Here is a 24,391-nt window from a genome sequence, read left to right on the forward strand (position 1 = left end):
GAGGAACCGCCTCCAGCACCCCGCGCCGGGCAGCGCCGCCCCGGCAGGAAGAGGCGGAGCTCGGAGCCGGGGAGGGGCGTGGGCAGCGGTACTGCTGGCCGGGCGGGGCGGGGCTGTCCTATCTACGGACTGTCCCGACCCTGGGCTGTCCCGTCTTGGCGGTGCTCGGGACGGGCTGGCCGGGCCCTGCGCACCCCGGGGTGCAGCCGGCTGACGGCAGGGCGGGGGGCTGCGAGGTCCCTTCCAACCCAACTGTCCTACGATTCTGTTACGGATCGCGGTATAACGTGTGCTTTTACTAAATGTCTACGTTTTACATTGGCACAGAAACACCTACAGCTCAGCGGTTCACGCTGCTCCAAAAGTAACGCCTCCTATTTTACGTTGTCCCACGGCACTAAAGGCAGGTGCTGAGGTTGAACCTTCCCCCCTTCCTTTACGTTTTGTAGGGGAATAAAAGGCGCCCATTGGCACTCATCGCTGCGCGCTGAACGCTCGTGGACATCGAACAGCGGATCTCAGGACAGCGCGCGATGCGTGGTGCGTTTCAGCAGCGATAGCGATCAGCAGCGCAAGGGGCAAAAAAAACACCGGGGTAAAGCAGTGCTGACTCAGCTCGGTCCTTACAGACCCGCGCTGCAGGCATGGACTCGCTCCGCACCGTCCGCCCGCCGCTGGCTCCAGCTCAGGGCTCTGCAGCCAGCCCTGCAGCGGTCCGGTCTCTCGGCCGCCAGCGGGAAGGCGGAACCAATCGCGGCCGAACCGAAATAAACGTCGTCCGGCGTCCTCGGGCGGCACGGGCTGCTGCCGGAAGTGACTCCGCCACGTACCAATGGGACGCGGCCACGCCTGCCCGCTGCCGCCGCGTGACCGGAAGGGGCGGGACGTACCGGCGCGGCGGAGCCGGCGCGCGGCTTCTCCACAGCGGAGGGTGGTGGCGCGGCCTCCGCTCCCGTCTGGGGTCGCCGCGCAGCGCCTGGTCCGGCACCATGTCGCCCGCCATCGCGGCCAAGGTGGGCGGCCGGCAGCGCCGACCTGGCAGCCACCATCACTGCCTGGACGTAAGGAGTGAGGTGCCGCCCGCGCTGACGCTCTGCGGGGACGGCCCGGCGGGCGGTGAGGCCGAGGCGCTGCTCCCGCCGGAGCCGGAGACGCTGACGGCGAGGGGCCCGCGGGGCTGCCGGGCGGAGCTGGGCAGCGTGCTGCTGCTGCTGGCGCTGTACGTGTTGCAGGGCATCCCGCTGGGGCTGGCGGGCAGCGTGCCGCTCATCCTGCAGAGCAAGAACGCCAGCTACACTGAGCAGGCCTTCTTCAGCTTCGTCTTCTGGCCCTTCAGTCTCAAGCTGCTCTGGGCCCCCCTGGTGGACGCCGTTTACCTGCGGCGCTTCGGCCGCCGCAAGTCGTGGCTGGTGCCCACGCAATACGTGCTGGGGCTCTTCATGATCTACTTGTCCACGCAGGTGGACGTGCTGCTGGGCGACGGGCAGGGCCACGGCCCCGACGTGGTAGCCCTCACCGTGACTTTCTTCATCTTCGAGTTCCTGGCGGCCACTCAGGACATTGCTGTGGATGGCTGGGCCCTCACCATGCTGTCCCGGGAGAACGTGGGCTACGCCTCCACCTGCAACTCGGTGGGACAGACGGCTGGCTACTTCCTGGGCAACGTGCTCTTCCTGGCCCTTGAGTCAGCCTCCTTCTGCAACAAGTACCTGCGCTTCCAGCCCCAGCCACGAGGCATCGTCACCCTCTCAGGTACTGCCTGGGTGCCAGTGTGCACACCGGTGTAGGGAGGGTGATGCTTCCTCCCTGAGCCCGGAGCACAGCGTGGTTCAAAGCAAGTCTTATGGAGTGTAGGAAGCTGGCAGAGCTTGTGGCTTGAAGAACTGAGGAAGCTGGGCTTTTCCAGCCTGGAGAAAAGCCCTTTTCTCCAGGAAGATCTGGTGAGACCTCAGTGTGACCTTCCAACACTTGAAGGGAGCTTATAAACAGGAGGGAGAGCAACTTTTTACGTGGCAGATATTCATAGGACAAGGGCAATGGCTTTAAACTAAAAGAGGAGTGATCTAGGTCAGATGTTAAGAGGAAATTCTTTATTTAGAGAGTGGTGAAGCCCTGGTACTGCTGCTCAGAGAGCTGGGGATGCTTAAAGCTGGGCTGGATGGGGCCCTGGGCAGCCTGAATTGGGAGGAGGTGTCCCTGCCTGTGGCAGAGGTTAAGGTGGACTGGGCTGTAAGATCCCTTCCAACCCGACCATTCTGTGATTCTGTGATTGAGCTCCCAAGTTTCCCTGGACTGAGTGAGGGAAATCTGCCCCGTCATGGACAGGCTGAGCTCAGCACTTCAGAAACTTGGTTGCTTTAACTTCTCTTAGTGTAACAACTGTGGAATAGATTACTGTTTAAAAAAGACACCAGAGTTTTGTCTCATTAAGGAGGCATTGTGGGAACGTGTTCTGGAATAAAGGCAGTATCTTCTTCCAAAATGATGGTGTTTGCAGGAGTAGAAGTGATGAGGGTTTAGTCTTTACCTTATTTCCAGACTGCAAAGGGAGATCACCTTTAAGTTGATTCAGGGGGATTTTTTTTCCTTAATTAAACAGAATCTGATAATGCATCCTTATTTAATTGTTAGTTACGGATGTTTGTTTGTCCTGTGTCTTGTCCATATGTCAGCAAGCACAGAGTACTCCTCAAAGTTGTCCCTGCTGGATCTTTGTCCTTCTTGCTGTGCAGTTCAGCAGTGCTGGCATCTTTTCCCTCTTGCTGCAGCAGCAGACTGACGTCTTTCACTGCTGATGCAACTTGGAAATTACTTGTGTACTCAGAGCTTCCTTTGTCTTTGCTTACCTTTGCTCTCCAGGGTGTGTTGTTGCTGTCTTTTCTTTTTAGTTCTGCTTTTATAAAGGTTTTCTTACAAACATGCTGCCTTTAAAAAAAAAAAAAAACAAACAACACTAAAATCAAAGCACCTATAGAACCTGTCTGACTTGTACTGGAGAATTAATCTGGGTGGAGAAAAAAAAGCAAGTATGTCTGACATTGTAGTTGCAGGATATGTTGTTTCAGGGGAGCAAAACTGTCTTGAAGAAGTCTCTGTTCTCTCCTCTGTGTGACTGTGCCTCTCAGCTCACCGTGTCCATGCTTGTCCTGTAGCAACTGTAGCAGCCAGCCCTGAAAGCACAGGTGTGGCTCTGATCCCAGTGCCGGTTGTCTCAGGGCTGGAGGAGAGCTGCGGGGAACTTCACAGTGCACGAAGGTGACTGGTTTTCTGCCAGTTCAGCTCACTGAACGCTGCTGTTCACTGAGTGCTCTTAGGGAAAGAACAAGCCAGTGCCTCACGAGCCTGAGTCAGCCTCAAGCTGCTGAGGGGCAAAAGCATTCGTTGTGCTGTGAACTGTGGGAAATAACACGAGACAGTGTAGTACCACACATCAAAACAAACAATGAAGTTCTGGAGAAAAAAAGTGAGGAACGTGTTTCCGTGTTCCTGTTGTTTGTGCTAGCGTGCATACGACTTTGGTGCTTTGCTGTTCAAATGACTTCAAAATTACTTCAGAAGCTCACTGGCTGGGTTTGTTGATTCCTGAGCAGTTTGTTACACGAATACTTGCTGTAGTTTAAAGGAAGAGATGTAGTGCAGGAAGAAGGAGCCTCTCCAAGGCAGCCTGGGTTTATTTTGGCTCATGACTGGGATGTGCTTTCTGCTGGGAGATGTATAGCTGTGGTATTTCTAAAGCTGCTGTGATGGAACGACTGTCCTATCCCACACCTCGCTGATATTTTTACAGCCTGCTCTATCCCTGGTTTGAAGTTTGATTGTACCCTAACAGAATGGATTGTTTTCCCAATGATAGTGTGCAGGCAGAGATGAAGCAGGAATGGGGACAGGCAGCACTGGTGGCACCAAAAATGCTAGAAAACATCTACAGTTAAAAAAATGTGGTTTTTTTTTCCTCATGGCTCCTGTATGTGGCCTTGTAGCTAGTCCAGCTGTTGCTGTGAAGCACCCGGCAGGGCTGACCTGATCAGGAATCTGCATGTGTTGATGCTCACAGCTGTTTCCATTCCCACGCTGCAGTGGTAACACTGCTGTCATTAGAGCCATGTCCTGGGTGTCCCGTGTACGTGGCAGCTGTGAGCAGCGTGGCTGTGAGTGCTCATGTTTACTCAGAAAATACTTCCAGGGTATTTGAAACAACAACAAACCAACCCCAACAATAGAGGAGGGAGCAATCTGGCAGTATGAGGTCTTCTCTCCTTCGAGATATTTTTGAAGAGGGAAAAATAAGTGATGTGGAAGCAGCAGATGTTAGTTTGAAATGCCATTTTTAATTTTAAACTGAAAATGCTTGGGTGCAGCTGGAGCAGCCTTTCCATGCCTGCTTCCATGCCTGTCCTGCCAATGATGAGCAGCTAATGATTGACAAAACCTTGGCCCCGTCTTTGCCCTTTCACCATCTCTTCCTTTCAGTTAACTTGAGGCTTCTGGAGTGACTTCTGATCAGAAAGATGAAAGGTTACTTCTCTTATACCCTCTGCACGTGATTGAGTTCTTTCTTGCCTCTTTCACAGAGGTGGAGGGTGGAACTACCTTGTATGATCTTCTCACCAACTCAAGGCACTTGTCTTAAGATGCTGATGTGCTTCACTACTGTTCCCTGCAAATCCACTGTTTAACAAATATAACATCTGCTTAGAACAACGTGCTTAAGAGGTAGCAAATGCCACATGCTCTTAAACATCTCTCCGAGTGACGTGATGATTGTAGAGGAACTTTGGTCAGAGTGCCCTTATGCTCGTTCGATATGGATCTGTTTCCTTTAGATGGTAGATATTAAATGGAGTGCAGAATTAGGGTGAAAAATGGTAGTGTGACTACACAGTGAATTAACTGGAGAGTGGTGGAACAACGCTGATGGTTTTTCTCATCATCATGTAATTATTCAGTGTGTTTTTTTCTTCCTTTGTTCACTTCTGGTGGTTTTATGTGCAGCTCCTCAAAATGTTCCCGTTTCTGTTCTCCATCATGCTCACTGTGCTATTGCACAGAACTTGAGCAAAGTGCCTTCGTTTGCTGCTGTGTCAGAGTCTCCAGCAGACGTAGCTCTGCACTGAGCAGAGAAGAGCTGTGCCTGCTGCTGTCTGCACTACATGCTTGTGCTTTGGTGCTTGTTTTTACATGGGTCCATGAGTAATGCCTCTATTCAACTTTTTATTACCAGTTGTCCTTTATATTGTTGCAAAATAACTGTATTTCTGCTACTTAATACATTTTTAATCAAGTGTTTGTAGCAGCTGTCTCTTTTCTTTATTTTAGATTTCCTGTTTTTCTGGGGAGCTGTCTTTTTAATTACCACTACACTTGTGGCCCTTTTCAAAAAAGAAAACAAGGAATTAACACCAACAAAAGAAGAAACAAAAGGCATCACTGATACATACAAGCTGCTCTTCTCAATAATCAAGATGCCAGCGGTTTTTACGTTCTGTCTCTTGATTCTCACAGCAAAGGTAAGGAAACACGTTTATGAGCCATGAGATGCCAACACAGTGAGAGGTTCCTGTGATTCCTCAGTCCCTGTGATGTCACTTGTACCTTAGCTTTGCTGTCAGCAGTTCCAAATTCTCACATGGGGTTTGGAAACACAACTGCTTGCACAACAGAAAACGTTTGTTTTAACATTTAAGTGTTTACCCACGTATTGAGGAGAAGTCTGATTGCAGTCTTCTGTTGCAGTAGTTTATTTTTAAGTGTGCCTCTTTACAGTTAGGCTCTTTGTGTAGTGTTCAGTTAAAAGGACAGAAAATGTTTATTTTAACCCAAATCGTATTCCTAGAATCTGCAGCTCTGTATAAAGTAGGTTTCCATGGCATCCCCCTGGCAGCTCTGGATACCAGCAGGCCTTTAAGGTATGGGCATGAACACTGTTGCTGTGCTTAACGTTCCTGCTACAGTTTTGGCATTTATGATGAGAATAGCGTGCAAGTAGAGAATGTGTTTCAGAACCAATTTGGAAATCAATTGACTTTTGTTTCCAATTTGTACTCTGTCACATTTCTGTGTGTATTTGATACCATGTGAACTGCATTTCTAGCCACACAATGTCTGCTTTCCCTGGTTTATTTTGTCAAATTTATGTTGCAGGTTGGATTTTCAGCAGCAGATGCTGTAACAGGACTCAAATTGGTGGAAGAGGGAGTACCTAAGGAGCATCTAGCCCTGCTGGCAGTTCCAATGGTTCCTTTACAGATAATACTGCCTCTGATTATCAGCAAATACACAGCAGGCCCCCAGCCGCTGAACACGTTTTACAAAGCTATGCCTTTTAGGTAAAAACACAAACAAAACCTGATTTATGGAAACATGGTGACTTGTGTGTTCAGATCAAGTGTTCTCATTGCCTTGTAACTCTGACTTCCAGACAGAAGAAAAAGCATGTCAGAATTTTCCTAGTAAGTTGAGCTCTGTTTTGTGCCTTGAAGGTGATGTATGTGACCTGAGGGAGCGCAGTGTCCTCACCACGTGTATACAGTAGCGTTAGAGCAGTGCTTTCCTGCTCTTAGTGTCAATAGTTCCCTGTTCATGGACTGTTCTGACTGGATTTGGGACCTCATGTAATTATGAGGTGATGTAAGAGAGGCTCCATGTGTTGGTGAGTCATTGGGAGCACCTGGAAATGTGTGCTTCACTGAGATCTCCGAGAATGAAAGGTGAATGAAGTGGGTACAGGCTGAGGAGGTGTCGTTTGCATTGAGTGGCTTACATGGGAGTTTGCTCGTGGAATTCTGCAGGAGTTTCAGTTCTGGAGCAAGCCAAGGAATCCAGCAAGTTACTCAATGCTTTTATCCAGTAGATCGATGTTTGGTCTGTAACGTTCAATACTTGACTATGCTCCAGTGCAATTTATGTGTGTTTTCATTTAAAAAAAGAATAAATAAATAACATTTAGTTGTATATCCTGTGTTGCTTCCTACATAAAATTTCTGTGTGAGGGACGGGGGAGGAGGTCTGGCAGTGTCACAGTTGTAGGGGAGAGAGAATTGTTGAGGTTTAGAGTGTTTATGGCTCCAATGTTAAATTGATTGTTAAATATTAAATATGTAATTATATACAAGATAGCTCTAACTAGAAATAAACTATTTCTATTTTAATGTTGTACACACAAGTGTGTGACAGTTGCTTTGTGTCAAGGTACAGAAACATGGGCAGAATCATTTGAATTGCACATTATCTATCTCATTCCTGCAGGTTACTTCTTGGACTGGAATTTGCTTTTCTGGTATGGTGGACTCCTAGAGTAAGACATGAAGGAGGATTTCCTATCTACTACTATGCTGTAGTACTGCTGAGCTATGCTTTACATCAGGTAAGGGACAGGAGGGTACTCCATATCTAGAGGACTACAAGTGCCATGAGCAGCTGCTGTTCACTGGGAGCCATCTGTTGTGCTGTACAACTTCAGTTTTGTAAATATCATTTCTCCCCATTCAGTTGGGCATCTTCTGCAGAGCCACTTCCAGTTCACCAGACCTGCTTTTGTTTCCAAGGCTTTTTCCCCAAATGCAGAAGCTCAGAAGCTTGGTACCATTAGAAATACCAGCATTCTGACTGAGCTTTGTAAGCACGGTGGTGATTGTGCCTGTTGTGCAGCTCCATAAAGCTTTGTCACTGCTCTGTTGTTCTGCAGAAACAGCAGAATGGATCCAATCTGTAGGCCTGGTGCAAACTGGTCTTTGGATCAGAGCAAGCGAAAGTGTTATTTTTATATGCTGTTTTATTTGTCCTTGTGATAACTTCAGTTGGATTACCTGAGTAACTCGACTGCCTGTGAGACTGGATCCATTTCTGTGACTCGATGAGAGCATCACAGCAACTTGATGTTAGCAGGGAAACTGCAGGACTAATTTCTGTTGTACAACTTTAAACCTGTTGGGATTATTTTTGCCTCAACGTTGCTAACTTCCAGTAATCACTCAGAACAGAGTTTATGTTAGGGCTTTTGTTGTCACTGCCTGTGACTGGGGAGACCTTACTGTCCCGTGGGTTTCCATCCTGTAGATCTCGCTGTATAGCATGTATGTTGCAGTCATGGCTTTCAATGCCAGAGTCAGCGACCCGCTGATCGGAGGGACCTACATGACGCTGCTCAACACTGTGTCCAACCTGGGAGGGAACTGGCCGTCCACCGTCGCGCTGTGGCTCGTTGATCCGCTCACGGTTAAAGAGTGCACAGGAGCCCAGCAACAGGCCTGTGGAAGTGCACTTGAGGCAGAGGTAAGTTTGCAGGCTGTGAAGGTCTCTGTTCAACTATTTCTTGGTAAAATGGCTTCTCTGAGTATGTTTTGTTCACCTTGGAAAGCCTGTGCAGTGCATAGTTTACACTTAAAAATTCTCTCTCTGAGAACTGATTTTCGTGTCTGGTAAATTTGGTCTGTTTTTATCTGTGCACTCTTCAGAGTTAAAATCTTCACCAAAAATTTCCACTTGCAGAGTAGTTGTTCCTTTCTGTCTTAACTGGAGAGAAAAGCTGATGGTGGAAGCAGCAGATCAGTGCTGCATCCTCTCCAGTATGTGGAGGCTGTAGCTGCTGAGTAAACTTTGCTCAGCCTGGAGCTGTGTAAGTATGCACTCTGTGCTTGGCAGGCTGTCTGTCTCCAAGTCACCGCAGCTTTGTGGCAGGTTTTAGTTCTGTCTGTCTGGAGGCTTCCTGGCTTCATACCTCGATTCCTTCTACCGTGATGTTACTTTGCTGTCTTTGATCTCTGCTTTCCACATGGAGCTGAGCAGTGTGACTGGCTGCCTTCCCAGTTCTGGGGAGCCCTGTGGAAGAGGACAGAGATCATACTGTGCTGCTGTGCATGGATCAAACAACTGCATGCACAGCTGGCTGGGAAGCTGGATTTTGCATTCGCCTCCTTGTGGGCAAATGACAAATTTTAATGCAACTGTCTGGAGGAGTGGAAGTGCTGGGGGGGTTGTATTGCATGTTTTTTTTCCTTACTTGTAATCGAGATTTTAGTCTTCAGTGCCTTCCTGTGTTTACAGGACTCTGGGATGTGAGGTCCTCTAAGCACACAGTGTTCAGACAAGTCACATTTGACTTCTACCAGTGGAGCTGCAGTTCTGAGTGGTTGCAGAGGAGAAGCTGCTCCTGCAGTGCCTTTTCAGCACGCGTCTCAGCTTGCTGCTAACTTGGTCCCCTGTGCCCTGGCATCTGTTGCTCAGGGCCCTGCTCTTTCAGCTCACCCCTCCAGTGTTTTTCTGCATCCTTCCACTTGGCAGTGTTCCCCCACCACACCTCCCTTCTTCCTCCTAATCTGATTCTGACACATCTTGGAATCACACACATGCTGGCAGAAACCTCTGTTTATGGGATTGCTTTATCTTGGGATCATAGCAGCACTGAGAGATAAACAATAGCAGAAACAGTCGTGTACCAAACACCTTCCCCCTCAATGTGTTTTTATCTTTCAGTTCTGTAATTAAAAAGCATCCCTGGCATGTTTTCCTCAGACATAACTGCAGGCTGCTCGCTTTGTGCTGTCTGTTTGTGGGTTCCCTGTGTGACATGCAGGGCTGTAATTTCTGAAAAAAGCAATTTGGATAGAATTTTTCTCCCCCCTCACAAAATTAAGAATAATCATTGCACCTCTTTAGTAGCATTAACTCCTTTGGCCAAATATCTCCATCTCCCACATGTTTTATAACAAAGCTTTGTTGTTTCTCACACCAACTGTGAGCTCAAAAACCTCACATCATTTCTGTAAGAAAAAGAGCAAGGTTTATTTAGTTAGAATCTTGAAACAGCAATTAAACTGTAATATCCAGTGCCTGCTGCTAACAAGTCTTGTGTTTCAGTATCTCCCAGGCAATACTTCACGCCTCTACCTTTGCTTCTGCCTTCCAGCTCTGCACAAAAGCTGGTGGTTCCTGTGTCACCACCCTGGATGGTTACTACGTGGAATCTGTCATCTGTGTCATTCTGGGGTTTGGCTGGTGGTTCCTGCTTGGGCCAAAGTTCAAAAAGCTGCAGGATGAAGGACAGTCTTCGTGGAAGTGCAAGAGGACCAACTGATGCGGTTTGAATACTGGATGGACTCGAGGTCGTTTTAGTTTTATTACAGAGACGTATCCCATAATCAATAAACAGGAATATAGGTATTTTTACATGCCAACTTGCTGGAACAGTGGTATGTGTGAATGTGATACCACTTGCCTTCCCAGTGTGAAAATTCAAGTTCAGAATGTGAGGATGAGAAAATGGCACTTATGTACTGCATAGAGATCCCCATGCTCTAGCTTCAGAGTCATGGCTTCTGATAGAATCAACACCTGAATTTTCCATATAGTAAGTATGGAAAAGCTGAACAGCAGCTTGGTTAGCTGAGTTCCAGTTCTTAATTTTCAAACCAATGATGTGGTGCAGGCAGTGGACCAGGGGAAGGACGTGGAAGGTGTTTTGACTTGGAGGTTAAGCACATTGTACTACAGAGTTCATCGTGGGAAGAGAAATGTAACTTGTCTTTGGGCTTTGTTTCTTCTCACTTTCTGGACTGTAACCACACCTCAGAGGACGAATTAATGTTTCAGAGATTCTTTTAAATGTATTTTCTGGCTTTTTTAAGCTTTAAAGATTTATAAGAAAGTATTTTTATAAACAAAGTTACATTTGTTTAATTTATTTCCTCTGTTTCAAAGCATTTTGATTTCTTGATGAAAAGTTGAAGGGAAGTAGGACTTGGGTAACGCACAATACACCAAGCCTGCAGCCCTGCTGGCACAAACTGCACGGCGTGGGGTTAGCACATAAAACACAGGCTTCAAAGGAGAGGGTGTGCAGCCCTTGTGGAGGCAGTTGTTCCGGTGGGATTAACTGATCACGTCGGTTCCTTTGGTGCTGAAATTTGAAGGTATTCTAAATCGGGGAGCAAACACGTCTCTCTTCCCAGCTAGGGGCAGGAACAGAAGATGGTGCCTTTGGAAGTGAGTTGGTGATGACAAACTTGCCAAATTGCTGGGCAGTGGCATCCAGCCTGCTCGTGTGTAAAGCCAACAGGGTACATCGTGTGGTCGAGTGCTGCAGGAATTGTACTGATCTTAACAGCAGAAATCTCCTGGTGCATTAATGAAGAATGACTTCTCTCTTGAGTGCCTTAGTGATGTACAGCAGGTCTACTGTACTGCTGGAGACAGGGCACTTGTGACGTGATGGATGTATATGGTACATCATTTAAAACGATTAAAAATACCTCTGAAAGGTACACGATTTGTTTTTCCGTGCTCTGTTTCTTGCCCTGTCAGTACTGGAAGTATTGCACTGTGAGCTTCATGCTCTGAGCTCCTGGGAGGGCACGGCCTGTGCACCTTTTGTTCCTGTATGCTCCAGAAAAAAGCCAAGTTGACAGCAGCTTTGGACTGACTGGGGAGGCATAGGGGTGTGCATCAAGTGCGTGCATGACGGTGCCAGAGGAGGACAGTGACCAAGTGCTCCCTTGGGTACAGAGCCCATTCTTCCACTTGTCAGAGCAGCACCCCTGAGGGCTGGCAGTGTGCCTGGGCTGCACACCCTGTGCGTCTGTGCTCCATTCCATCTGTTCCAACTACTAAACAACAAAGTAAACATCAGCACGTTTTACTCCCTAAACCAGGTCTTCCAGTTTCACCTCTGCATAAGCACAGCAAGAGTGTTAGAATATACTGGAGATTTGTAGCCAAAGGATATATTTTTCAGCTGCAGCCGCATGAGTGCTACTGGGTTAGGTACATATGGGCTGCTTATTTTAGCAGCAGCTTGTCTGTGCTGGCAGGATTTTTTTCCCAGCTCCTCTGCAGTTGAGAGAAAAATCTTTTGGGGGAAAAAAAAATCCTCTGGAAATTGTTTACACAGAGGGTGGTGAGGTGCTGGAACAGCTGCTCAGAGAGGCTGTGATGCCCCATCCACCCCTGGAGGTGTTCAAGGCCATTGGATGGGGCCCTGGGCAGCCTGGGCTGCTATGAAATGTGGAGGTTGGTGGCCCTGCCTGTGGCAGGGGGTTGGAGATTTGTGATCCTTGAGTTGGAATGCCCCTTCCAACCCGGGGCATTCTGTGATTCTATGATCCTGAACTGCAGGATGTGGGAAATCAAATCCATCGATGTCTTATAGTTAACTTCTACTGTGCATTTTTGATGCACTGTTCCTGGAGGTGCTGATGTAGCCTGCTAGTAATGAAGATACGCTGGGAATTGCTGGAGTGACACGTTAGCTGAACTCCTCGTCAAAACTGAGCTCCGCATCGGGGCTGTACGCGGTGTGACAGAAGTCGTTCTGTTCCTCTTCCAACCCGGGCGGCGGTTTGCGCTGCGCTCGCTCAGCCTTCGGGCGCTGCCGGCAGCTGACGGAGGCGGAGCGGCGGTGAGGCCGTGCGATGCCAGAGGCTGAAGCTCTGTCCGTCTGCGTTACGCTTTCGCTGAGAACGAGGTTTCTGCGCGGTTCCCATACGCAGAGGCAAGCCGACACCGCTCCGCTCGGTACGGAGAGGCGCGTCCGTGGAGGCGGAGCGCCCTCCGCCCGGGGGCGGCGCTGCGGGGCGGGGCGGCGGCCATGGCGGAGCGGCGCAGCGCAGCAGCCGAGGGTTTGGGCCGCTTCTCCGAGTGGGCGGACGCGCACCTCAGCCTCGTGCGGGTAACGGGGCGGCGGGGCCGGGAGCTGGGAGCGGTGCCGGTGTCGGTGCGGCCCGGAGTGGCTGAACGTCGTTTCTATCTCATCTCCCCGCAGAGTCTCAGTGCCGGAGTGGCGGTAGCCGGGCTGCTGGTGCTGGCCAGGAGCGTGCGCCTGGTGAGTGCGGCGGGGCGGGGCTGCGGAGCGCCGGGACCCCCGTTCCCCCACTTCCCCCCAGCCCCGCAACGACGCCGGGCTCCCCAGGGCCGCCCCCAGCTCCGCTGCGCTGCGCAGAGCCCCGTGCCGCTGCTCCTGCCGGAATGGCGCCCCCTGCCGGCACCGCCCGCCCTGCGCTGCTGCGGCGCTCGGGGCCATTTTCCCTGTCCCCCCCTCTCGGCTCCGGTGCGTCGTGACCCGGCTCGCGTTCCGGGTGGCGAGGCCGGTTCTTGCTCTTGTATTCCCTATCACCTTATTTCTGGATTTTATTTTTTAAATTATCGTCTTGTTTTCCCCGATTCCTCCTCTCCAGCTCCATCTCCCCGTTGCACAGCTGTGTGTGTGGCCCAGGGACCAAGTCCTCTCATGTTTGTGCTTCAGTTGACGTAGAGTTGGTTCCTCGTGTCTTTTTCCACACCTCTACAAGCAGAACGACGTTTCTAACAGTTCTCAGCATAAACCTGAATCTTCCCACACTGACCAGGCTGGTGGGGTTTTTTCAGAGCTGTTAAGACCAGATTTGAACCACTTCTGCTCTTTAGACTTTAGGTCCTAACAGTCTGTGTCACCACTGAGAGACCTCGTCCCACGGAGGTGGTCGGGGGGAGCAGCTCAGGGCAGTCACTGCAGGGCGGTGGAGCTCTGCAGAAACAGCTCAGTTTATAGAACCCTAGAATGGCCTGGGTTGCAAAGGAGCACAGTGCTCATCCAGTTCCAACCCCCTGCTGTGTGCAGGTCACCAACCAGCAGCCCAGGCTGCCCAGAGCCACATCCAGCCTGGCCTTGAATGCCTGCAGGGATGGGGCATCCACAGCCTCCTTGGGCAACCTGTGCCAGTGCCTCACCAGTTCTTCCCATCGGTGTGTCGATGATGTGTGTCAGTCCTCTGCAAAGGGTTTCCTGCAGTGAGAGCTCTGCAAGTTAATTAAGATTCTTCATTCTGAGCTCTGTGCCATCCCAGTGCATCTTTTCCCTCTGTCCTCTCACAGAGCAGCAGCTTTGTTCCTGTACTGCAGCTTTGTTAAGCTTTGTTTCCTTGTGTGATCATATAACTCTCCTTTGAATCCTGTTGTGAACAGAATGTAGTATCGAATTCACTCATCTTGTGATCTCTGCATGGGTGCACACCTGCTTTTGTCCCTCTCCTATTTACTCCCTTATCAAAGGCTGTGTTGTTCCCTCTGTCCTCCACTCTGCCTTTGTTGTTGCTGTGTCTGTTCTTTGCTGGTGTCTTCAAACACTTTTTTGCTTCCTCTCCCCCATTCTAGCACCATCCGGACCATTTCTAACCCTTCTTTTCTTGGTGAATCAAGTTGACTTCAACATGTATTGCTCAAACCCATCTGTTTCTGTTTTTCTCCAAGCTTTCGTGCCCGTGCCTCGTGCTGCATGCCCTGCAGAATGGGGAGCGTTCCTGAGTGTGAAGGCTGCTGTGTGTCTGCAGCTCACTGCTGTCTAACAAAAAGCAGTTCCTCGTGCTGTTTGACAGCACGGCTGTGATTCACCAGATATTTGTAGAAGTTGGACTATTTGTAGAAGTTGGATTTGACTGTCGCTGCTCTGTGGCTGTCCTTTTTTTAACACTTGTTCTTCTTCCTATCAACAGACAACAAAGTTTACAAATGCTTTGGATATACCTGCAGGGTTTATAGAAAAGAATGTGAAATTGCGAGGAAAAGTGCATCGTGTCACTGAGAAGGGTCTGGAAGTCGAGCACATTCCCATCAGCGTTCCTTTCATTACCTCCATACAGAGAAAGTGTGAGTAAAAGTACATGGAGAGAAATGCAATGCACGCAGAAATAGGTCAGGAGTTTTTAAATCCTATTCTTGGAAACAGGTGGGTGTGAATCGATGGGATGCGAGGTGCTGTGTCTGTACAGAAATCGGTGCTGGGACAGAGGTGAAGTTGTGGTCTGGCTTTGCCCTTTGGTCTTCCCCTGCTGTACAGATGGGAAACTGAGGAATGGGAAGGAGCGAGGAGAGCTCTGTAGGAAGAGCTTGCTGACACTTTAATAGCAGTAGCAGCACTGCGATATATTTCTGGCAGCAAAACTCAAGTGTCTGGGCGGTTCATTTGTTTGCATGGCTCCTCTCATTCCAGGGGGAAAAAACCCTAGAACTGATTTATTTGTTATAATGTCTGTGGGAATAGACTCATTAACAACAGCTGAGGCCGTGTGCAAAGCGTGACAGCTAACTTGTCTGCTGTGTTTGGTAAAGGAGTGCTGTGTCTGTGCGCAGGGCAGCCCGAGGGGCTCTTGCTGGTGAGACTGGCCGGCGTGGAGCTGACCCCCGAGGGCACGGCGTGGCTTCAGAGGGAGCTGAAACCCCTACAAGTGATCTGGTTCCAGCTTCTCGGGAGGGAGCACTTGGCACTCGAGTGCCTTGTTTTAGTAAATAAGGTAAATGCGGTGGTAAGAATGACTTAAAACTGTGGGGTTTGGCTGCGATCGGGCAGTTATCTCAGTACATCAGAATGTTATCGATGCCATTTCATAGAATCATGGAGTGGCCTGGGTTGAAAAGGATCACCATGCTCATCTAGTTTCAACCTCCCTGCCACAGGCAGGGTCACCAACCACCAGACCAGGCTGCCCAGAGCCACATCCAGCCTGGATTTATATTTACATGAATCTTAAGTAATGTATTTTTAAACCAGATTCTGAGATGAGTGTATCTGTGGACCAACCTGGCTGCACCGGGCAGTTCTGGTGGGCTTAATGTTCAAGCCATGCAATGCCTTCTCACAGCTCTCTTGCACAAGTACCATTTTAAAAGTCAGCTGAATTTCGTTGAACTCAGCTAAATGAGTTAAAAAGTGAAAAAGCTTTGAAAGTTGAAAGTTTCTCTCTGCATGAGCACAGATTCAATGAGAAGTACAGCCTGTACCTCCGAGGCAGCACACACATCTGCATGCATGCTCTCTGTAAGGGATAAGGGGACGTGACATTCCCCACGCTGTTCTGTAGGGCCGATTTTCCAGCGTGTGCTTAAATGAAGAGGTCCTGAGAGAAGGGCTTGGAAGAGCTGCGAGCATAGAAGGACTGCAGCACGATTCTCACCTGTTCTGGGAGCTGCACAAAAGACTTCTCCGAGCGGAGCTGAAAGCCTTGAGGAAAAATAAGGGGATATGGAAAGAAGAAAGCTTCTCTGAAAGGATTAGAGGTCATATAAGCAACAGTAAACTCATGTGGACATTGAAACGTTTTGTGAGCTGGTTGAGAAACTAAGTTTAAGGATGGGATGGGAGGCTGGACTGGAAGCAGGGCAGTTATGTGTTACATGCTTGTGTAAAGTGTAAGTTAATGCTAACAAGTGCCAGCACTTGGGGTTCCTTGTCTTGAATAGAAAACCCGAGATCTACAAAGTGCTTTCTAATTTAATCTGTATGGGACTGAAGTGTAGTGATATTAGGCAGGGCAAGAATGGAAGTGTTGTTAAGCTGAGCTGTTCCTCAGATCCTAACTGCCATGTCCTGTTCCTGCTGGATACCCACAGCTGTGAGCAGCAGTGACATTTTCCTGATGGTTCTAGAAATGCCTACATGGGATGGAATAAACCTTCTGGAGTTGGAAAAAGGGGACCAGAGCACACCGAGGACTTGTTTTGTTTTTCAAAGTGGTGTGAAGTGTCCGCCAGGTGTATGTTTGTAAATTTTCCAGAATAAAGATTGAATTTCTTATGTTCATTGTGGCTTTTCATATACCAAACACCTGAGCTTTGTATGCTGTCTCCCACACTCCTCATTACGTGAGTGAAGGACTTCATGCATTTTTTTCTCTGTGCGTATTCCTTAGGCAACGAGACACCAAAGAGAGTGACGTGGTCTGAAAAGCTTCATCATCCAAGCCCCGCTGACTGGCTGCTTTGCCACCCTGTGCTGACTTCAGGGCAGAACCATGGCTCCTGGAAGCAGCTTTTCCTCAGATAGGAATACACACAGGGGATGTTTATTCCTGGGTCCTCCCAAGGTGTGCTTCTTGTCAAGCACAGTGCAGCTGTGTGTCTGTGTGAGTACCTGGGGCGGCTCTGCAGGCAGGTGTGATGGAGCGCAGCCAGCATCAGTGTGTTCAGAGCAACATCAGGAACTTGCATGGGGCGCTGACAGCCGGCTGCACTCAGATACCAGGGCATTGGGTCACACAGATACAGTGCTTCTCAGGGCTGGAGGTAGCTGGTGCTTTTTATCCATCCCTACCTACAAGAAGTTCTTCCCCACGGAGCACTCACAATGTGCGTGCAGCCTTCTGCTGCAATAAACACGAGATAATTCTACACAGACCGCGTTTTGTTTGTAAGGGAGCTATACTCATCGCCAAGGTCCTCCGTAAGGCTGAGACCGAGAGGAAGGAAAGGAAGGGCTCTCTCTGTCTCTGGGTTCGGACCTCTCATTAATGGCGCTGGCCGTGTGCGGTAGCAGCGGTGACAACATCGATCCCACCAGGTGTTGTTTGTTGGTGCTCTTATCGGCCCAGGCTGAGCTGTGAAAACAAATCCAAAGCATCTCCTCCTCCTCAAGGAAAAAAAAAAAAAGAAACAAAAACAAAAGCACAACCGCCGAGGAAAGGAAACAGCTGTGGCTGCGCGGGAGCGCTGTGGGTCGTGATTGAGGAGCAGCGCAAAGGAGCCCAGCTGCGGACGGGGCAGCGCCTCGGGACACGCGTTACCCGAGGGCGGCGCTCCCCGCAGCAGGTGCCGCCCGGGGGCGGCGGGGCCAGGCGGCTCTGCCCGCTGCGGAGCTCTGGGAGGGGAGGCGGCCGCGGGCGCACAATGGAGCAGGTTGAATGGGAGCGGGCTCCGGGCCGCCGCAACACCGGGGCTGGATCGCCGGGCGGCGCTGCGCTGCGGGGCCGGAGGGCGCTCCGCTCCGGGCCGGGGCGGCTCCGGGTTTGCCCTGAGCTCTGCGCCGGAGGGCGGGCCGGGCCGGGCGGCGGCGCCGTGCGTTTGAACCGAAGAGCGAGCGGGTCGGGGAGAACGAGCGGAGCCGAGCCGCGTGCGCGCGGACCTGAGCGAGCCGAGCGGGGCGGCCCCGCGAGGAGCGGCACGGCGGCCGGAGCTCCGCGCGCCGCCCGAGTCCAGGTGGGGTTTGCGAGGGAACTTTCGGTGGCCGGGAGCTGGGGGCAGCCGGCACGGCGGGGGGGGGCCGCGCCGCGACCGGCCCTCGGGGAGCCGAGCCGGTGGGGTCACGGCGGGCGGCTGCGATGCGGCGGCTGCACGGGAGCGCGGCGCGGGACGCGGGCTGAGCGGCACGGCGCGCTGGGGCTGAGAGCTGGGACAAACGGGCCGTCACGGGGCCGCGCTCGGGTCGTTCGCAGCCGCGCCGTCCCAGGAGCTTCGGGTCCGGCCGAGCGAAAAGTGCCGTCGGAGCGAAGCGTTCTTGAGCTCCTGGGGAAGAGCCGGCCGCGTCCGACGGAGCGCTCTGCTCTCGGGCCCTTTGTTTGAGGAGCGGCTGTGAGGTGCTTTTACGGGGCGCGTGGCCGCGAGCTGCGGGGGGAGAAGCGGCGCGGGGCAGAGCGCGGGCAGAGCCGGGCTCTGTGGGCACTGCGAGCCTGCAGTCCGCCAACGGGAACCTTTTGTCGTTAAACCGATGCGTTTCTTTTCTGTAACTTCAGAAGAGGAGGTGGTTTCGGGGAAAGCGCGTCTCCGTCCACAGGTAAAGCGATGCGATCGGTGAGAACGGTGGGACGGCTTGGTTGCGGCCGACCTGCAGGTGCCTCCCGGCCGCCCCGCAGCGCTGGGCGCAGCTCCTCCCTGGCTCTGCTCGGAGGCTGCCTGGGGAATCGATTTAACGCCTCGGGCCTTTCACGCCGCCGTGACTTCGATCAGATGGCAAAGCCGGGGCCGCAGCCCCACGGGAGCGTTCTTTTTTCTCCTCGTTTTTATTGTTCTTAAGCTAGTCTGGAAGTTAAAAGGAAAACATGTTTGAATTTTGCAGTCTGTTGGCAGGGCTGCCACGGAGCTGCTGTGTTCCTGGGACAGCTTCCCTGCCTGTGCCTTCAGACGAGGTCGGGCTGCTGCACGCCGCTGCCATGTAGGGTGCACCGAAACTTTTTTCTGAGTGTTTTGAATTCACTTGGACGCTCAGAGGCTGCCTGGGGAATCGATTTAATGGAGATGAAGGTGCTCTAGAAGGTTATGCTTCTGGGACATGATTTAGCCCAGGGTTGTTAGTTAGGGTAGTATGGTTAGGTTGTGTTGGACTTAGTGACCTTTAAGGTCTTTTCCAACCTGAGTGATTCCGTGATTCTATGTTGGTGTTTTCCTCTTGGTGCGATAGGATGCAGAGCATGTTCTGTGCAATCATCCATCCCACAGGAGGGAGTTTACAATGGCTGCTTATGAGGGTAGATAATGATAGGACAAGGGGGAATGGTTTTAAAGTGAGACAGGGAAGGTTTAGGTTGGATATTTGGAGGAAGTTTTTCACCAGAGGGTGGTGAGGCACTGGCACAGATTGCCCAAGGAGGCTGTGGATGCCCCATCCCTGCAGGCATTCAAGGCCAGGCTGGATGTGGCTCTGGGCAGCCTGGGCTGCTGGTTGGTGACCTGCACACAGCAGGGGGTTGGAACTGGATGAGCACTGTGCTCCTTTGCAACCCAGGCCATTCTATGATCCTGCCCACTGCACTAGAAGAGCGTGAAAGCTGCCAACCAGCAAAGCGCAGTTCTGTGGGGCAGCCCCTGAGCAGTGCCCAGGGATTCATTCATTGCCTTGTGCCACGAGGTCGGAGCTGTGCTTGGGGTAAATCTGTCTGTGCTTCCCAGGCCACGAGCAGGAGGTGCTTCCACTGCAGTGCTGCTGAGGTTGGCTGGTGTTGGTGCAGGCTGACCAAATTGCCAGGAAGTGTGTGTGTGCATTTTGTTTGTTTTAGAAAACTGCTCTTGCTCTCTGTACCGAGGGTGGTTTCCTTGTTCCAGTCTCTGCAGACACTGAGGACGTTACCATTACTCCAGAGCCTGCTCTCTGCTTTCCCAGGGCCCCAATACGTGTGGCCTTTTTTAGATCATCTGGCTTTACAGGTGCTCCATTTTGTTGTGCCTGGTAGATGAGTGATGTGAATGCATCTGAGAGGTGGGGCACTACAGGGGATGGAAGGTGGGAGGAAATAGCCAGCACTGAAAATAGCCACTAACAGAGCCTTCTCCAGAGGCAGTGGAAGTACTGGGGTGTGGAGAAGAGGTACTGAGAGCATCTTGGGGGCAGACACCTGTTGCAGTGCTAGGAAAAGCTGGGGACAAAACACTGAGGATGCAACATATGCTCTGCTGGGGGTATAAGGCCACGGGTGAGTATTGCAAAACCACTTCAGTTGTATTTGGCCACGTGCGTTAACACAGCATATGGTTCCTGGCAGGAGGTGTCTGTGTGAATCTCTCCAACCTGAAATAACTGAAGGCTGCTTGCAAGAAGTTTCAGGTGGAGGCAATCTGCCGTGTGAAGGAGCACGTGCACCACGGCAGGCTTGATTTATTGGAATTGGCACAAAGTTCATGTATCCATGCACATCAGGCACGGCCAAGCATGTCTGTGAGTGGGGTGTAGGATGTGCTGACTGTCTGCTCGGGTTTGAAGCAGGCATTGCTGGGCTCACAGGAGCGTGCTTCCTGTGTTCTGTGCTCAGTCTTAGTTCCAGCAGTGGCAGCAAATTTGGTAGTGCATCTGTAGGCAAAAATGGAACAATATTTGCGGTCGCCAGCGTTAGCACTTGATGACAAATGCAGAAGCTCTTGTGGAGGTAGCAGCCTTCATCCATACTCCTCTTGGGTCTGCATCTCAGTTGGTGAGAAGCCCAGTATCGTGCAAGATGCAAATAATCTGCCCATGGCCGCCTGTGTTAGCATGAGCCTTTCCCAGGCATCTTATTTTTATCTTTGTATTTTATCAAATAGTTTGAAATATTCTGTGTGCTGCCTGAGCTTCACAGATTGTAGTAATAGCTGGAGCAGCAGTTGAAATGGAATATTTCCCATTTCAAATAACAGTCTATCATGTTACCAGTGGGTCTGAAAATGACTTGTCTGAATTACCATCCTTGCTCTGAGAGATGGGTGCTCCCGGCACGACCTCTTGTGCTGGCTGCTGCCTGCCTTCTGAGAAGGAGTCCTCAAAGGACTTCCCCTAGGGGGAAGAAGTGTGTACCTCCAATTCCAGAAACATTATTTTGCCAAGTCATGCTAGGTAAGAACAAAGTAAGCTTACACTTTGTGTTTGTTGTCATGACTTCGCGTCTTCAGAGCATCATTTTGCTGCTGGGATGGGATGTGAAATCTGTGCCAGATGTTTTCGCAAGCTCTTAAATATGTGTCATTAACAGCTGGTTGGTGAATTTCTTGCTGTGTTGAGTCTCTGCAAACATCTCCTCCTTTCTCTTGTCTTTCGTATTTCACGCTTCAGGCAGAGGTGCACACTGTGAGGTGATGCTCACCAGATCTGTGGCTGAAAGCAGAGCTCAGTGGGCTCTTGACAGACCAGTGCTTTGCCCTGCTCACAGCAGCAGTGGGAATTATTCTGGCCTTCAAGTGTTGCTGAAGTTCCTTGGGAATGTGTCTCCATGTTTCACGTGGGTCAGTTTGTACCTGGAGAACTGGGCCATGAGCTGAGAACTTGTGCCATGAGGTCGGAGCTGTGCTTGGGGTAAATCTGTCCGTGCTTCCACTGCAGTGCTGCTGAGGTTGGCTGGTGTTGGTGCAGGCTGACCAAAGGTGTCCCTGGGAGCCTGTCAAATGCTGTCTGGGGTCAGTCGTTTCTCCATGCTTTGGGGCTGTTGGTATTGCTGTGGGTAGCTCTTAAAGCTGCCAGTCCTGGGCGTGCTGTGTGTTCCTCTGCCTGTTCCCAAGGGAGTGCTGGTTTTATCCCATAGAAGAAACTGGAGAATGTGTAGAAGAATCTTCAGGATGTGCAGCAGGTGGTGCCTTGAAACAGCCAGCGAGGCAAAGCGAGTTCTGTCTGTGCAGATGAAAATCTCCAGCGTAGACTCTTGGGTTCAGCATTCACGATTTGAAAACGTATGTGCAGCAGAACGAACAGATGACTTGGATTAGTGGCACTGGGTGCACGGAAAACAGCTGGAAGGTGTGCTGGAAAGCCACGTAAGGCAAACAGCCCTACGCACTCACTTGTGTTTATCAGCTCCATGCCTGGTGGGATGAGTGATGCTGAGCGCAGGGTGTGCGAGGTAGGTGTCCTTTGGAGCAGCGCCTGCTGAGCGATGGAGGCTGCACTCCTGGAAACAATTCCTCCACAGGAGGAAAACAAATTCCTCTAAGGCTGCTTGAGGAATGGGGAGCAAATGCTAATTCCCTTTCAGGGTCTGTTGCCATGGGGAGTCGGTTCAAATCCTTTCTAATGCCGTCCTCAGCAGCAAGTTGTGCTGACACATGCTTTTCATGACTCCCCAGAAAGAGCAGAGGAATGACTTGAAACAAAAGCTCCACCAGAATTAATGGCCAAGGAAGGTTAAGGCTTGCTGTTTGCTAACGTGGGCTGGGCAGATAAGGAGGCTGTTTGTTGCATGGCCCAGTGCAGCCTGCTTGGCCTCCGGCCGCCATCCCATGTGCTTGCAGGGCAGGAATGGTGCAGGGCAACTTGTGTTGCACAGGGAGATCTCTTCTTCCTCTAGGAACTTTTCTAGTGAAATGCAATAAGAAAAAGATCAGATGTTGAATGATTTTTCCTTCTATTACCGGTTGTCTTTTTTTCATGCTAAATGCTCCCTGTTGAAAAGGGATTGTCACTTTGGGGATATTTTTTGATCTTTCTGTTTCTACTACAAGATACTTTACATTCTAGGAAGCGCTCACATATAGTGTGGGTAGTTGACAAAGGAAAAAAAGGCTTAGTAAGGTAGGTGAGGATGCTTTTCTTTATGATAGCAATGCCAATTTTGTAGGCAAAATTGCTTTTTTGCAACAGCATTGAATTTTTAACCTGACGTTGCTAGCGTGCCTTGCCTAGTTCTGCACTTGCCCTGGATTTGTGACACTAGAAGCATTTCTGCAAGCTGTTTTGAATAAGTGAAGATATTTGATGCTGATTACAGTGGAGATTTGCACTGATGATGTGTGGAACCCTTAAAGCCTATATTTGTATGGCAGTTAAGTCTCAATCTGCCTGAACTCAGACCAGCTTAAATGCTTAGCAATGTTTGGGTGACTGTTAGCGTCTCTGAAATGAAAAGCCCAGGACTGCAGACGTGTTGTACCCTAAGAAATTTCTGTAATCCTTTTGGATTCCATTTTCTGGCCCGGTGATGGCTAAGCTTTTCGTCTGATGGCTACTCTGTTTTGGTGGTACCAATTAAGTATGGTCTATGCTCCACAGCTTCTCGTTTATGTATGCAAGTTTGAAGGTTATTCCACCAGAAGAGCTGATCCTTCTTTACAGAGTGAAAAAACATGGACTAGGAACAGCTACTTCTCTCCTGGCCCAGTATAAAACCTTCCATGCAGGGAGTTGCACCAGATGACCTTCAAAGGTCCCTTGCACCTCAAACCATTCTGTGGTTCTATGATGTGTGTTGATGGCTGATGATAAGCAGATGTGCGAGGAAACCTGCAGGCTATTGGAACCTGTTCCAGAGAAAGAAAGATGGCAAAAGCATGAGTTTTCCTGGTCACGATGCAAACTAAACTGCACACGATTTCACTCTGTCTCTTCGGTATCTGCTGTTTCAAAATATGAATGTAGCAGAGGGTTGAGTTCTTGGACTAGTGCAGCTAAGCCGGGATAAGTGTCCTGTCTTCTCTGCTTGCTGCTGCAGTGAGTGTGCCACGCTGCTGAGAAAAGACTTCAGAAATGCTATGGGGCTTGGTCTGAAATGTGTTTTTTTTTGTTCTGTTCCCAAGACATCAAGGAAATCTTTTGCTTACTCTCAAGCTTAAGGTAAATCAGTTATACTCTCTGTTGTAGCAGTCATGTAGACCTGTGAAGCTAACTTGGCTTTTGAGTGCCTTGGTGTTCAATGAGGAAAGTTCAAGACGTTACTTCCACTCTGATGAGGTGCTTCTTTCTCCAGTTTGCAATACCTGGAAGCTACCTGAGTGTGTGTGATGCAGAGGTTGGGCTGTGATCCCAGCTGCCAGATTGAGAGCCAGTGTGTGCCTGGGAGGTGCATTGCTGCTGCTGGCTGCAGGCAGGGGGCCTGGTGCCCTCCTGCACAGATGGCAGAGCTGCCTGCTTTATGGCCACACCTGGAGCTCATGCAGAATTATTGCCAGTAACGTGCTGACTGTGTCCTTTGTTTGGTTCTACGTTTCTCTTCCCATTTCCAACCTGCTTTTTTCCTTGTCTCTGTTATGCTTTTACTTTATGTCTCTTGCAGCTTCCAGAATCCCTGAGCTGTTTTCATTGTAAAATTTATCACCAATTTAAAATGATTGCAGGTATCCAAAATCTGGAGCTTCTGTGCACTGTTTTCTGGATTTCCCTTTTCTGTTGCAGATGGAATTGCTAGTCACAATGGGTTTCTATCTTTCAGCTATGCAGAACTTCTCACAGAACATTTATTTTTCCCATACTCCACTCTGTGCTAGAGAA

The 24,391-nt window shown here is 50.3% G+C and overlaps 2 protein-coding genes across 2 annotated transcripts; both read left to right on the top strand.

The window, feature by feature from the left end:
• Nucleotides 1–989: 989 nt before the first annotated feature.
• SLC33A1 (solute carrier family 33 member 1) lies at nt 990–10,072 on the top strand (the record flags this gene model as incomplete). The annotated part of the gene is made up of 6 exons (XM_079540099.1): nt 990–1,752; nt 5,317–5,507; nt 6,142–6,326; nt 7,246–7,363; nt 8,056–8,271; nt 9,905–10,072. The coding sequence occupies 6 exons, from the start codon at nt 990–992 to the stop codon at nt 10,070–10,072; spliced, it is 1,641 nt and encodes a 546-aa protein (XP_079396225.1).
• A 2,508-nt stretch (nt 10,073–12,580) lies between these two features.
• LOC306949659 (protein C3orf33) lies at nt 12,581–16,085 on the top strand (the record flags this gene model as incomplete). Its single annotated transcript, XM_079539652.1, has 5 exons — nt 12,581–12,661; nt 12,755–12,814; nt 14,460–14,613; nt 15,097–15,257; nt 15,825–16,085. The coding sequence occupies 5 exons, from the start codon at nt 12,581–12,583 to the stop codon at nt 16,083–16,085; spliced, it is 717 nt and encodes a 238-aa protein (XP_079395778.1).
• Nucleotides 16,086–24,391: the final 8,306 nt, after the last annotated feature.

Source organism: Tetrao urogallus (assembly GCF_951394365.1).
Source record: "Tetrao urogallus genome assembly, chromosome: 9".
Lineage (NCBI taxonomy): Eukaryota > Metazoa > Chordata > Aves > Galliformes > Phasianidae > Tetrao > Tetrao urogallus.